General features: G+C 40.4%; 1 protein-coding gene across 4 annotated transcripts; it reads right to left on the reverse strand.

Moving 5' to 3' along the window:
- Positions 1–1,233: 1,233 nt before the first annotated feature.
- LOC135474886 (APOBEC1 complementation factor-like) lies at positions 1,234–10,251 on the reverse strand. 4 transcript variants are annotated; one of them, XM_064754547.1, is made up of 9 exons: positions 9,665–10,251; positions 7,324–7,504; positions 6,258–6,313; positions 5,807–5,905; positions 4,721–4,788; positions 3,594–3,690; positions 2,973–3,089; positions 2,550–2,685; positions 1,234–2,064 (listed from the first exon to the last, which is right to left on the reverse strand). In XM_064754547.1, the coding sequence occupies exons 2-9, from the start codon at positions 7,475–7,477 to the stop codon at positions 1,970–1,972; spliced, it is 822 nt and encodes a 273-aa protein (XP_064610617.1). In that variant the 5' UTR covers positions 7,478–7,504; positions 9,665–10,251; the 3' UTR covers positions 1,234–1,969. The 4 variants fall into 4 exon arrangements, with proteins under 4 accessions (XP_064610617.1, XP_064610615.1, XP_064610616.1 ...); XM_064754545.1 differs by lacking the exon at positions 9,665–10,251 and having other exon boundaries at positions 1,234–1,667; positions 1,949–2,064; positions 7,324–8,978; XM_064754546.1 differs by lacking the exon at positions 9,665–10,251 and having other exon boundaries at positions 3,594–3,687; positions 7,324–8,978.
- Positions 10,252–15,459: the final 5,208 nt, after the last annotated feature.

Below are 15,459 nucleotides of genomic sequence, written 5' to 3' on the forward strand. Positions count from 1 at the left end.
TTTTTTCCAGGCCGCGGGGCGTATGTGTATAGACTAGTGTATAGTACACTAGCGTATAACAGTATAGGGAAAAAGAGAGAGAAAAAAAGAGGCAAAACGTCGGCTTGTAAAGTCGAGTGGGACAGCTCGAAAAGAGCTCCCTGGCGCCAAAACGGGCCAATGGGCGAGCCGGATTTGCCCCAAAACGGCCCAACGGGGAGCCCGTAAAAAGGACCTCCCCGTGGGGAGACGGGGAAAAATGAACCCAACCCAAAGGGCTGGTAGGTGTGACGTCACCCCTTCGATGGGGAGTTTGGTGGGTTTTTTCCACGCCGCGGGGCGTATGTGTGTATACTAGCGTTATGTATTGACGCACCGGCTGGCTGGCTGGCTGGCTGGCTGGCAACAATGTATACAAGGCGCAGCCGATCAAAAACCACGTGTCCAAACAAAAACCACGTGTCAAAACAAAGCACAGCTGACAACATTGTTGGCGTGACTGCGGGCCGGCTGGTGAATAGGATCGCTCAGCGTGTCTTTGCAACACTGTTCGCCCAGGAAGGCTCACTGCTGCAGGCAGAGGGTCGGTGTTATGAACCGTAGACCCTGTCGGTGGGATTTTTTTTGGGTGATCTGCCTGTCTGTCTACCTGCTGGTTGTGGTAGGGATGGATGGATCGACACCACACCCAAACATGCACGTACACTGGAGACTCTACTCTACTCTACTATACTATACTATACTATACTATACTATACTATACTCTACTCTATACTATATATAGGCGGTGTAGTGGAATAGAGTACAGTAGAGTATAGGGGAAAAAAAAAAGAAAAAACTTGGATCAGAAAATCTCGAAGCTTATAAGAAACTTGGAGGAGATCAATGTGATGGTATTTCGCACATATTTTCAGCATCTATATTTTCACCAACATCCACATATTTAAGCAAGATATGTAACAGCCATTTCTTAAACGGTTAAATTCAATTATTCTTTATCAACTAATCTTAACACACATATATACAAGACAACCAAATGACCATGAAGGAGAAAACAACTACCAGGTTATATTAAAAAATTCTTTTTTTTTCAATGTTTTATTCTTTTCTATCAAAAATCTGAAATACGAAAGGATATACCGAAACATACTAATATCTTCAACAGAAACTTGCAGTACTTGCTATGGGGAACCTAACAGAGCCCATACGTGTAAATGATAAATACATGATATTGAAAATAAATGATAAATGGGTGCACTGAACAGCTAATTTGACTTTGAAAAGACCGGTCAAAGCAGGTGTCAAAATGTCTGGCTCTATTAGTACAGATGCGCTTTCCAAAACATGAGGCAAAAATGGAATTAAATGCTCACAGCAAAGCCATCTAAAATACAACAATGGTTTTCCAACACAAACGTCAAATGTTCTGTATTTTCACGAACATCCACATATTTTAGCAAGATATGTAACAGCCATTTCTTAAACGGTTAAATTCAGTTATTCTTTATCCACTAATCTTAACACACATATACAAAACAACCAAATGACCATCGAAGAGAAAACGACAACTACCAGTAGGTCATCCATGGCTTTTCACATGATCTGTTGGAAGCGTTCCACAGGTGGGTCGGGGTGGTTGGCATAGCTCGGCTGGGTGTAAGGATATGGTGGGCTAATGTACTCTAGGGCTGCAGCACAAAACAATATCTGGCTCTATTAGTAGAGATGTGCTTTCCAAAACATGAGGCAAAAATGGAATTAAATGCTCACAGCAAAGCCATCTAAAATACAACAATGGTTTTCCAACACAAACGTCAAATGTTCTGTATTTTCACGAACATCCACATATTTTAGCAAGATATGTAACAGCCATTCCTTAAACAGTTAAATTCAGTTATTCTTTATCCACTAATCTTAACACACATATACAAAACAACCAAATGACCATCGAAGAGAAAACGACAACTACCAGTAGGTCATCCATGGCTTTTCACATGATCTGTTGGAAGCGTTCCACAGGTGGGTCGGGGTGGTTGGCATAGCTCGGCTGGGTGTAAGGATATGGTGGGCTAATGTACTCTAGGGCTGCAGCACAAAACAATAAACTCTGACAATTCTAGTTATGCAAATAGTTACTTTCCTGGCTAATATGTATTCAAAATATACTTGGGTAACCGCATGCATGTATGTATGTGAGTATTTAACCATTCATTCTTCAAACGAGTTGCTAAGACACAGAATACCTGATGCATGTCACGAGTGCTTACATAACGGCAAACAGCTCAGCTATGAATAGTAATTTTCAGCAATTAAGTTTTTTGCAGCATGTCTTATTACATATTATCCAGTAAAGAAGTTTTTTTATACTTTTCATATACTGTTACAAACATGTAAAATGAGATAGCTCTTCCTTTCTTAAATCAAGAAGCAAAGCTGGTTCAGGAAAGAAAGAAGAAATCAAAGCATACAATGGCCACTTATTCAATGATGTATCATAAGTGAAAAAGGGTAGAGCTTGGGCGGTGAAGCATTTGTTTGTCTTTCCTTTTTTCTCTGGACACTAACTTTACCTTCAAGAGGCACACCTAACTGCATCAAAGTGTACTCTGCTGCAAAAACCTTTGCCCCCTCAACAGTAGAACACAGTTTATTTGGGGTAAATGGGTTACAATTTGGAAACTGAGTACCGAGAGCTGGTATGGTGATCTGAAAGACAAATGTACTTTACCATAGATTAACAATGTAAATGCCCAACATCAACTTCTACATGACACTTATATATGTATAAATCACAACCACGACATCCTTTTTTCGATTTACTTCAGATCAATTATTTTTATAAGATAATTTACTTCTTATTCTTTCTGGTACACATGGACATGATTAATTGTATAAATAAATAATAAAAAAAGTTACATTCCAGCAAAAGAACTTGATTCTTATCTCTTCAAACAAGTTTCTTATCAACATTTTGTTGAAACCTATGGTAGTACCTTGTACAAAAAGAGCTCTAAGAGCTGTTGGGCACCACTTCCATCCCTTCCCATGGGAGCATGAAGCTGGTATACAGGACTTCCCCATCCATTCTTCTGGCAAAGGTCATCCAGCACCTATAGTGAACATCGTTACATGCATGACACTCTTGATTTACTGAAGCCTCACTAGGGCAATCGGACTATAAATTAAAGGTAATTAGTAAAACAAAAAATTCTTCCACAAAACAAAATCATAGTCAAACGTTAAACACAGAGCCTTGCATTATGACAACTTTCAATGATAACAAAACAGCCAATTTTTTTTAGCTATTAACACACCTGATTAACGAAATTTAATTCAAAACTCATTACATGTATAGGAAATATTAGATAAGAATTAGTTTCTAAGTATGTTACCTGTTACTTCAAAGTTTAAACAAACACCCATCTTCAATGAAACTGAACTAACTCACCTTCTGGTTAATTGCACAATCGGTTCATGTCTTTTAGTACGGCGTAGGCAGATTATAGATTTTAAGACTGCGTAATCCTTTAAGCATGCTCCAGAATAAGTTGCAATGCGCAACTTTTTAATGGGATATGGGACAGGAAACCTTCTGCATTGACAACGATACACACCTCTGCTGGATGTTTCCTAAAGCCCCACCCCCTCATCATCCCTCGGCCTCGCACAGGGCTTCTGATGCCCATGGGACCTGGCTCTGCCAACGCCCTGCTAACAGTACAAAAAGCACAAATATTCAAGCTATTTCATGGTAAAAATTATGTGACTGAGCCTTCTTAAAGTTTCTTCTTCCTGCTTTTCCTCCTGAGATGTTCACATAAAATCAAATATATTGAGCTATTCAGGTTTGGTTGATGAAACTTAATGCTTCTTTGTATACTTACATGTAAGAAGCTCATAAAACGTTTTTTTTTAGGACATTGCATGGATAACACATAAATGTTACTTCTTTCACGTTAAATGACTCTATCAACCACAATGGCAAAACCACTAAATATGGTAGTGTACCTTTCCTACATGTATGCTGTTGAATGGAAAGCTACAGAGTGACAATTAAAGAATATAGGTCACAGGTGGTATGAAGTTCACATTAATTCTTGGCAAAAAGCAAGCCCCTCCCATTCAATAAAATCGCCTGTTTTCAATAAAGCTATGCCTTGCACAGCCTTGCAAATATTTCTTCTCCATGTGAAGCACCTTCCAACTGAAATCCGTCATTACCTCATTTTGGATTTCTGTTGCCAAAGTAGACTTACCCATGTCATTTTTCTAGTTCTCACTCTGTACTCTGTATCCATTAGCATATCAGCAGGAGAGCTACAATACTGTACTTTGTAAAACCCACTTACATATGCTTATTTACAGTTACAGTTATTACAGACAAATCATAAGGTAAAATTTAATCTTAGGTTATCTAAGATTTCATCTTAGATGATCACAACTGAAATGATTTAAAAAAAAAAACAAATATCCTGTTCCTGGTCTGAAGCACACAAATGACAGAGCATCTGACACTTCTGAGAACCCTGATATTAAACAGACAAACTGGACACACACGGTGGAATATGACAACCTATGCTCTTAATTCTGCAAATATCGTTCTAAGCTAACCGATTTTTTATAAAAATTCCAAGAATACAACTCTATTCTGACTGCAAGATCATCTGCTGTGCTGGATTCTCATCTGTATTCTTATATTGGGTGAACAGAGTTGTGGATTTCAGGCCAAAATAGTTCTTACCTTGCGGGTGGTGGAGACATCGGGTTGTAATACGATGGAGGCGAGTAACTAGGATCATTGCCATAGCCCTGAAAAATTTGTCACAGTATCAAGTACACTTGTCATACAACCAAAGCATGCATAACCCCCTGCCTTAACATACGAGGAACTCTTACCCTGACATAACAGAGCCCACTACCCTGACATATGAGGTACTCTTACCCTGACATATGAGAACCTCCTACCCAGATATATGAGAACCCCCTACCTTAACATATGAGGAACTCTTACCCTGACGTAACAGAGCCCACTACCCTGACATACGAGGAACTCTTACCCTGACATAACAGAACCCCCTAGCCTACCACATGAGGAACTCTTACCCTGACATCTGATACTTCTTTCTGCTTCCAAGATTCCAACGCTTCCTGGCCTCTGTTGTATGCTCTATCAACCTCACCCAAGTGGCAGTCCTGATTAGCCTGCAATAAAGAATTTTCATCAGTAGTAAAATTCAATTATTTACCTGATATAAATATATATAAATAATTTGGTTTTTATATGCAAAGCTTACTTCACACCTATCCTACCACATGAGGAACTCTTACCTTGACATATGATATTTCTTTCTGCTTCCAAGATTCCAATGCTTCCTGGCCTCTGTTGTATGCGCTATCAACCTCACCCAAGTGGCAGTCCTGATTAGCCTGCAATAAAGAATTTTCATCAGTAGTAAAATTCAATTATTTACCTGATATAAATATATATAAATAATTTGGTTTTTATATGCAAAGCTTACTTCACACACACCTGACATATGAGAACCTCCTACCCAGATATATGAGAACCCCCCTACCTTAACATATGAGGAACTCTTACCCTGACGTAACAGAGCCCACTACCCTAACATACGAGGAACTCTTACCCTGACATAACAGAGCCCACTACCCTGACATATGAGGAACTCTTACCCTGACATATGAGAACCTCCTACCCAGATATATGAGAACCCCCTACAGATATATGAGAACAACCTACCTTAACATACGAGGAACTCTTACCCTGACATAACAGAACCCCCTAGCCTACCATATGAGGAACTCTTACCCTGACATATGATACTTCTTTCTGCTTCCAAGATTCCAATGCTTCCTGGCCTCTGTTGTATGCTCTATCAACCTCACCCAAGTGCCAGTCCTGATTAGCCTGCAATAAAGAATTTTCATCAGTAGTAAAATTGAATTATTTACCTAATATAAATATATATAAATAATTTGGTTTTTATATGCAAAGCTTACTTCACACATACACGACAGATGAGTTAAAAGAAAGCTGATGGGGGAAAAATGTGGACAGGTCCCGGTTACCGACCAAATACCTTCCACAAACTCTCAATTTGAAAACATTTGAACTCTTCCAACTTAACACAGTTTACTCCACATACTATGTTGCAGACAAACTTAACCTATGGGAGAGGATGATCGCTGGGCTGTCCTGAATTACACATTTGAGACGATTTTCACAATGTGGCAGCAACATTGACCAAATGATTTCTTACCTGCTTTCTTCTTCTCGCCCATGCAGCCTCAAGGCAAGCACCTTCAACATTCATTCCTACAGAGAAATATATATATGACTTATTATATAATGCCTTCTCACCTTGATCTTCCTTTAATTTTATTTCTTGAAAGAATGAGGACGTAGTACAAATGATACACATCAGTTAAAAAGTGTTCCAGATACAGTCTACCTAGAGTTTCTCCCAAAGAAAACTTCTTATTTTCTCAAAAAATTCCTGGCAAAATGGTCCTGGGAGCTTGGGTTCAATATTCAGCCTATTACATGTAACTGTTGAAACAACTTCCCTCTTTTAAACATTTGATCATTTAATGTTCAACAGCTTCTTTTCATGCTGAATGATTTATTGATTGGCGCGTTTTTACGCTGTACTCAAGATTATTTCACTTATACGATGGTGATCAGCATTATAGCATGAGGAAACCAGGCAGAGCCTGGTGGAAACCCACAACCATTCACAGGTTGCCGGCAGACCTTCCCATCCATGTTGAATGAGGGGTGATATTAAGTTAATAATAAGCTAACATAAAATCCAATTTATACAGAAATTTATCCAAACAAATATTCTAGAGAATGCCCACACCTTATGTTTTGAAGTGTGAATTTATACTGTATGTGCTCTTCTGTAAATATATGTAAGTCTGTCCCATAATTGTGAGCCATTTCCTGTACGTAGTTGGAGTATCAAACATCCTATAGGCAAGCGATGCGTCAGTTATTCACTGTTTCATCTTAATTACTTAAGTTAGCATGTTTTCCAAATACTCTCCCTTAGATGTTGGTGGATATTCTATCATGTAATTTTCTGTAAACATCAATCAAGTGAAAAACTAGTTAAAACATACTAATGTGCCACATGTGACTGACAAACGAAAATGAACTTTTACTTATCAGAAACAGAACTATCCAAATGGAAATATATCACACTTTATAAATGCACACAAAAACTACATTTGCCTACCGATAGAAAAAATATACTTCCGTTAATGCATTTGTATTTATCCAAAACCAATCAACACAACTCCAAAATAAATAATTTTTCTCACCATTAAGTTTAGTCATGGCCATGATAGCATCATCTCTGTCTCTAAACTGAATGAATGCATAATCTTTTATCTTCTCTACTCTTTCCACAGCATTGTCTTTTCCCACAACTTGACTGCACAGCTTTATAATTTTGTCTTCTGTAGTTGTTGACATAAGGTTCCTCACATGCAAAACTCTCCTCTGTAATACAAATATGCACAACATAAATATTATTCCAGTCATACAAATATGCACAATATTAATGTACAAGATGACGACGCATCAGTGCTTTTCGGCCATAAGTGACTATATTAATTATTACTGCAGCCTCATATACAAAAGAAATCACTTGTTGCAAGAAATGTTGTGCGCGCGCGCACACACCACCCTCTCGTGACAGAAAATGCAACAAATGCTGCACGCGCACACCACCTTCTTGTGACGGAAAATGAAAGAGCAGACGATAAGAAATTTCAAAAAGTTACACGACATTTTACACATATCCACCCACACAAAATACCCCTTTAATACAAAAAACTTTAGTTCAATTATAACTTTTCAAATAACGGCTTACATAAAGGTCAAATTTGTTTGGACTGTGATACCTACTCGTGAATTTTACAACTAACCAACCGATATTTCCGATGTCTGGTGCCGTCTACATTGGCAATTAAATGTGTTTTAATTTGCGACGAAGAGACAACCAAAAAAGCTTCTATAGTGGAAATTACATGACTTACGGGAGAGTTGCAAACACCCAAGAGCTGGCCTTTACGAATTTCGTAGTTGCTAAGCTCCTTTACCGCTTGATTCGCGTGTTCTTTGTTAGTGTATATAACGAATCCATATCCTCTATGGGATCCAGAGCGGGGGTTCATTACGAGTTTCAGTTCGTAAATCTTCCCTATCTTCTCAAATACTGGAACAAGCTCGTCTTCGTAACAGTCTTTTGGAATACCTCCGACGAAAATTTCGCAACCCTTTAAAGGAGCCGAGCTTTCCCAGTCGGGAGGTGGACCGCCGTACTTTCTTTGCCATTTTTCTTGCCGTATGGTGTATCCTGTTCTTTCCATAAGTTTCAGCGAGGCTTCGTTTAGCTCCCGGGTCACACGACGTGGCAAAGCCTCCACCGCGGACGCCATACCTACACCTTGCTGCTGGACTCACTGCTGACGAACTAGAAGTAGGCAAACTGGACTTTACCACGCACGTGCGTGGGCTTAGAAGAGCCCTACAGCGCCATCTATGATGTCCAATAATTATTGTTTTATTCAAATTTACATAGGAAAGACACCAAATCCAGAGAATATGACCACAGAAACGTGTAAGGCAACATATAGGTAAAAAAAATAAGCTGATAACTTGGAGGCATACAGTTATGTAGCACTCGCTGTGCCACTGCGAAAAGCAGTTCACCTGTGAGTCTCAAGTATCGAAAATTAAACCATTCATAGTACGAAATATGGCATGTGTTTATACTTCAGTGAGTGTTCGGCTATACCAACTTTTTTTTTTTTTTTGGAGACCTAGCGAGCATGATGGCGAGTGGGTTTAGATTAGTCATACAACGCGAACAGCGACGTCCCAATACTTATTATTTTCTTCCATTCATAGTACGAAATATGGCATGTGTTTATACTTCAGTGAGTGTTCGGCTATACCAACTTTTTTTTTTTTTTTTTTTTTTTGGAGACCTAGCGAGCATGATGGCGAGTGGGTTTAGATTAGTCATACAATGCTAACAGCGACGTCCCAATACTTATTATTTTCTTCAATTTGACATCACATGAGTTCTGCAAAAAACACCAAGGCTATCTGGGTGATTGAAAATGACCCAAATCCAATCTACTATCGCTGACATCGATTTGACAACAGGTATTGTCCTGTGTAATATTCAAAAACAGAAAAAACATATTTTGTTTTCACGTGGTTCTAGCTTCTGCATTGTCTTCTAGAACAGCTTATCATGTTCCAGGCAAACCTTCGCACTGCGACGTCCAATGAGCGAGGGACATGACAGACCAATGAGCGTGACAAGGAGCAAAACGTTGATCATGTGATCAGCCATGGATGACCTACGGTACATGTATATTGATCCGGCACTTCAATCTTTCAGACATGGATATACATGTATAACTTAGATTAGGGCCTGTAAACTAAACACCTGCCTAAACATGGCCCGCATGAGAAAGGTTTGTATTATAATGTGTTATAATAAAGACCGTATATTTTGACAAATAGAGTTAATTTTTTTTCTTTTTTCATTTTGAAATTTCAGTTTAATTTTCTATCATCTGTATCGATCAATTATACAGAACCTGTTAAGTAAACATGACACGTCTGAGTAAAAGTCAGACTTACCTGGTGACGACACCCGCCTTGATTACTATAGGCTTGATTCTGGGATCGGCCATGGCTGTAAGGAATCAGTGACAAATCCGAACGTTATCTGAAGACGCCGCGATTGGGCTTACTCTTCGGGAGATGCACTTACAATTTCTGCTTTCCTGACTGCTGTTGTTGTAGAGATGAAAGCGGCTTCTGCAAGATGGCAACACTACCGAACAGCAGACGTTCATGATAAGACCGGAAGTACATCAACAACAGACGGAGCAGTTACCTCCCGTATTCCATATTATACTGATAGAGTAAAGCGTCCGCAGAGGCCCACTGCATCCACAAGTGAACAAATACATATACATGGGAAATGAAAACCATTACTGAAAACAGAGCTAAAGAAATACTGATTTCTGATAACGTTTGTTTCACCCATAGAGTACATATAAAAGTGTACTTGTTTGGGTGTTTATTAAGTCTCGGATTAAGGCAGTCTATCTTAATCCCAGATTGAACTCACTTGAACTCTTTGATAATTCCTGGTACAAATTATCCAGTTTCTGAGTTAAGAAAACAAGTTTTTAGAACTATAATCTATATGTTAATCTACTACATGTATATGACATGTGACCCAGGAACCTCTCCACACTGGGGTCGCTTCATGCTGGCTTCCTTTCGTGCCGTACATGGGAAGGTCTGCCAGCAACCTGCCCATGGTTGTGGGTGTCCTCTGGGCTATGCACAAATTCCTCCCACCAAAATGTTGGTCGCCTTTGTATAAGTAAACATTTCTTGAGTATGACGTACACCACCATTGCCCAATCAAATCAATAACTGAATAGTAAGCAAGGCAGTCTATACACATATGCCCCGCGGCGTGGAAAAAACCCACCAAACTTTCCCCAGCGAAGGGGTGACGTCACACCTGCAACATCTGCCAGCCCTTTGGGCTGGCAGGTGTGACGTCACCACCAACCTACCCAACCTGCCCCAGCCGGGGCAGGCTGGGCATTCCCTCAAAACCTCCTCCCTAAAACGACACCAAACGTACATTCCCAACTACTGACGCTTCTGTAAAGAATTCATTTTATGGAAGGTACCAGACTAAAATACAACTCTTCTGCGCAGAGATGGAGTAATTAGATATCCTATACGACACGTTGTTGCTGCGCATCACCAATTAGGGCTATATGTTTACAACTGTAGGTGTTTTACATTAAAATCGACAACAGAAACACCTTCCTCACTAATAGCTTAGTGAGTCGCATGTACATAAATTTGGTTGATTCAAGGTTTTAAATCGCTTTTGAACTTTACCACTCGATTATAAATCTTTTGCAAGTTGCAGTAGCCTCCAGCTAAGTGAAATGCATGTATGCCATTGTGTTTTCTGTACGACCAATGACGCAAATGCTTTACATCAGTTTTTCGTCACGATTGCCTTACAACAGATGTCCGTCCATAAATGGCATACATTCCCATCTACTAGCATGTCTATAGATCCTTACGCTTCAGTGTCCCCGCTTCAACTCCTGTCTGGCGTTCCCCTAACACCTACATCATTTCCCAAATTGATATGTTTACCACATTCGTCCCTCCTTTGAAAAAAAAGAATGTCTCCTAACATTCATTTTCAGAAATACTCAGAAATGGTACACAATGAAGACGTATTATTTATACAGCTGTTTTCTCCTTACAAGGTTTGGCATAAAACAAAAAATTATACTTAAAAACATGTAAAAACATAACATCTCTAATGTTGAACAGAATACAACCCCTCAAAGTCTTTATGACGGCTGTTCTTGAATGTGTACTGATGTAAATAACCCTATCCTTTGTATGACAATAGCGTGAATTATGATGAATCATATCGAACAACAGGTTTGGGAATACGAGTAGATCTTCTCATTGGCACTGCTGATTCTGTGGGATCTTTGCCCCCCCCCCCCCTCTTTTTCTTGGCAGTGGCGCAGGCGTAATGCTACTCCCTCTCGGCTGTTTTATCGATTTTGGTAGAGCCTCGAGATGGTAGAAGTCGAAGTCTTCTTCATTGTTCGTGTCAGTTCTTTGTGGCTTTGGCGCACATTCTGGACTGGAACAAGCGTTTTGTGGGGTGGTGCATCTGTGATGGTCTGTTTTGATGTGAGCTGGTTTCAAATTACTGAAGTTTGCAACTGTACGAAGATTGCCCTCATTTCATACGTGACTGTTACAAGCACTTTGATGACGTCATACTGTCCTAACTATCTGTCAGCAAAGTTTTTGCTCTCGCCTTCCCTGAACACATGACGGGCAAGATATACTGTTTCACAAACTTGGTAAGATTCTCCTCGAATCCTTTTGTCGCCAAGATTTTTCTGTTTTGCAGAATGTCTTGATTACGGCGAACTTCCTCGAAGACTGTGAACAGACGTGCATGGAGATAAGCAGCGTACTCGTCTATTGTGTGACAATGGATGATGACGCGATGAACATAAGGTCCATGGGTGACCTAGAGATCCTACCATGCACTGGGAAAGCTGGAGGATACTTTATCAGGGCGTGTTGCGAAGTGTTGTAGGCCGTTGTAACAGGTAGGTTGTCTGTCCCAAGGCTCACATTCCCAGCAGAGCACTGTTTGGTAGTCGCTGCCAAAGATTCTGCTAGCACTTTTGTAGAACGCTCCACTTGTCCGTTGTAACGAGGCGTGTATGGGGCAGGTTGTGTCTTCTTCATCTGCAGCAAGTTGCATAGCGTAGTGATCAGGCCAAAAGAAACGATGGCAAATGTTACTTATGGTTTTCTCTTGTCCTAAGTGTCCGGAAGTCACGTTGTTATGAGCAGCCGCCAAAACGTCTGGTATAAGGCTGTTTGGTACGATAGCGAGCCATTGTCTGTTCATGTGGGAATATTCTGTATCTCGCTTGTACAGAACACCATCTCGAACTGGAAACAGTGGGAAAGATTTTTAGTACGTTAAGAGATCTGGCGATTTTATCTTTCTTGCTGATCTCTTCTTACCACTGTTCACCCAGTCGATCACAGGTCGTATAGCACTGTCTTCCTGCTGGGCTGCTTTTATCACACTGTGGTTTAGTGGTGTTATGAAGTAGCCGTTACTTTCGGAAATACTTCAGACTAAGTATTCCGGTTTGGGTGGTATTTCTGGTTTGTCTGAAGTGTCTTGTAGTATGGAAATGCAGGATGAAATGCGCGACAAAGCGTCTGCTTTTGAGTTGGATTTTCCAGGGCGATACTTGAGGTCATGCTGATTCCTCCATTTCCAAACTCCATCTGCTAAGTCTGAAATTCAGGTCTTTATGGTTACGGAGATAGACAAGAGGCTTATGATCCGTGACGAGTCGAAAATGATCTTCATACATGTAAGGTCTCAAGACTCTGCAAGCCAATATGATGGCGACACATTTGCGTTGTATGGAAGGATACTTGCGTTCTGTTTTGTTGAGGGTCTATGAGGCATATGTTATGACTTGCTCGATGCCATTCTGAATTTGTGATAGTACAACTCCAACGGCTTTTGAGCTTGTGTCAATATGAAATTGAAATGGATGATTGAAATCTGGGAATGCAAGGATGGATCCTGAAGTTAATGTCTCATTCAAACTAAGAAAGGCAGCCTTACAATCAGATGACTACAAAAACGGAGCATTTTTTCTCTGTCATTTGTAAGAATGGTATAGAAATTTGAGCAAAGTTTCTTATGAATCGCCAATAATATCCAGCTAGTCCAGGGAAAGTGCGCACTTGAACAGCAGATGTAAGTCGAGGATATTTGGCAACAGGGTTTATCTTACGATTATCTGGAGCTACTTCAATGGCTAATGCGATGCCCAAGGTAAAGAGCCTCCTCTTGTGCAAAATAGCATTTTGTTAACTTAAGTTTCAGGTTTGCCTGTCAAAAACACACCGTAGATCAGCCAGGTGGCCACTGAAGTTCTTGGAAAAGATTATAATATCATCCAAGTATAGCAAATACTTGCCTCGCAGCACGAGTTCCATAAGGCAACTAAATGTTGCCGGCGCGTTCACGAACCCAAATGCTATTTGGCGGAAGTGATAGAGGCCTCCATTTGGGGTAGTGAAAGCAGTCTTCCATGCTACTGAGTCACTCCAGACTCCTTAGGTGAATGTCTTAAATGTTGTTTGGGACTTGGAGAACGGCAATATCTACCGCCCCTAGGATTGCGTCTGTAATCGTGCTGATCATCCGAACAGTCAGACGTGTGACGGTGCACACGTGGAGAAACTTGATGTCTACTCTGTGGGCTGTATCGGCGTGAAGTCTCCGTTGTATAATCCCGAAATGGAGAGGGATGGTTACGCCAGTATCTGTTATGCCTAGTTCTCTCTATGAGGGAATCACGATCACTCTCACCACGTGACTACCTATACCTTTCTTCTTGTGGGGAAGGAGATCGTCGACGACGATGATATGAGGATGATTCTTTCCCATGATACACATCTCGTCTCTTGTTATGTCTATCTCTGCGATGCTTGGACTTCGACTTGTCCATGATGACTGACGCACGTTTGACAATTGAACCTTTATTTGCCCATTCCGGTAGTAATTTATTTAGTGATGTTTTTGCTCGGGCCATCTCATCCAGTTCAACAAAGGGAATACTGTGCTGGTCGAGATTTTTGGCATGGAGTTACTGATAGATTATTGTCGTGTGGGTAGGGCAATGTTGTTGACGAACTTGTCCTTAACTATCAACTCTGGTTGATCCTTCCCAAGTGTAGTGTAAAGATCCTTAGGTAGTAGTGTAGGCGTGCTGCATAGGACACAGATGTCTCTTCAGGCTGTTTGAGTGCTGAGTCAAACTGGATTGACCTTGTATGTTTATGTGGTGGCCCGATCAAACTTGTCTTAAGCATGTTCACATTTGCAGTATAATATGTTTTGACACCGTCTTTCATGACTTTCCACTTTGTTCTTGCGTATCCATCCAATAGCAAAGACAACACTTTGCCCTTTCTGCGGCGCACACAAGGGTGTGTCTAGAACTTGATGAACCTTATTGGAAAAAGTTGTTAATTCTTCATGTGTAATGGATTTTCCAGTAAAAATTCCATTGTGTAGGCCTTTACCTAGTCATATATATACATGGGGTCATGGTGGAATGTTGGGCGAGGTCCTTCATTGTTGGTGATCACAGGACGCATGTTTTGCTCGGAAGCTGCGTGTTTTTAATGTTCAGGCTGATTTCTCAATATCTCATAGTCATTCTGAAATTGACCCTGTGTCTGAGCTACCGCTTCTCGCACTACGACAGCCTTTTCCTATTCCATTTGCATACACAGAGCATAAAACTTTGCCTTTAAGGCTTCAATAGATAAAATGCAATGTCAAAACATACCGTGCATATATAGCAATACAATAGGACAATATCTTCCAACATGTAATAGATGAAAAATGCTATGAGAGTCAGACAAGTAACAACCACAGAAAATTATTACCTGTAAACAGTAATGTTATCACTTATAATGTCATCCTTGTAATATCTGATCAGCATGTCAAGAGGGTGTAAATGCATACTATATAATATACATAATACGATCTCACATACCAGGGCCTAATCTGGCCTCAGAAGGGCAGGGGATGGAACCACCGGTGAAGGGCACCTCATTGTTGAATATTTCGATTCTCATACATTTTTAATGGCCTCGGCTCCTACGGTTGACCTCCACCCCACGTGCACACCACAACACGTACCTAGCCCGAAAATTCAGTCTGAGGATGGCTTGTATTTACTGATGTGTGGAGAACTGGATGACATGTGCATCTGATCATCACATTGTATCATAAATACCCCACG

Source organism: Liolophura sinensis, chromosome 9 (genome assembly GCF_032854445.1).
Source record: "Liolophura sinensis isolate JHLJ2023 chromosome 9, CUHK_Ljap_v2, whole genome shotgun sequence".
In the NCBI taxonomy this organism is placed as follows: domain Eukaryota; kingdom Metazoa; phylum Mollusca; class Polyplacophora; order Chitonida; family Chitonidae; genus Liolophura; species Liolophura sinensis.

Excerpts from the sequence above, each read along its gene's own strand:
- LOC135474886 (XM_064754545.1), bottom strand. The coding sequence starts at position 7,546 with ATGACTGGAATAATATTTATGTTGTGCATATTTGTATTACAGAGGAGA. Across the intron at positions 5,906-6,257 it reads GGGCGAGAAGAAGAAAGCAG|GCTAATCAGGACTGGCACTT; the intron begins GTAAGAAATCAT and ends TCTTTATTGCAG. Across the intron at positions 4,789-5,806 it reads AAGAAGTATCATATGTCAGG|GGCTATGGCAATGATCCTAG; the intron begins GTAAGAGTTCCT and ends CAAATTTTTCAG.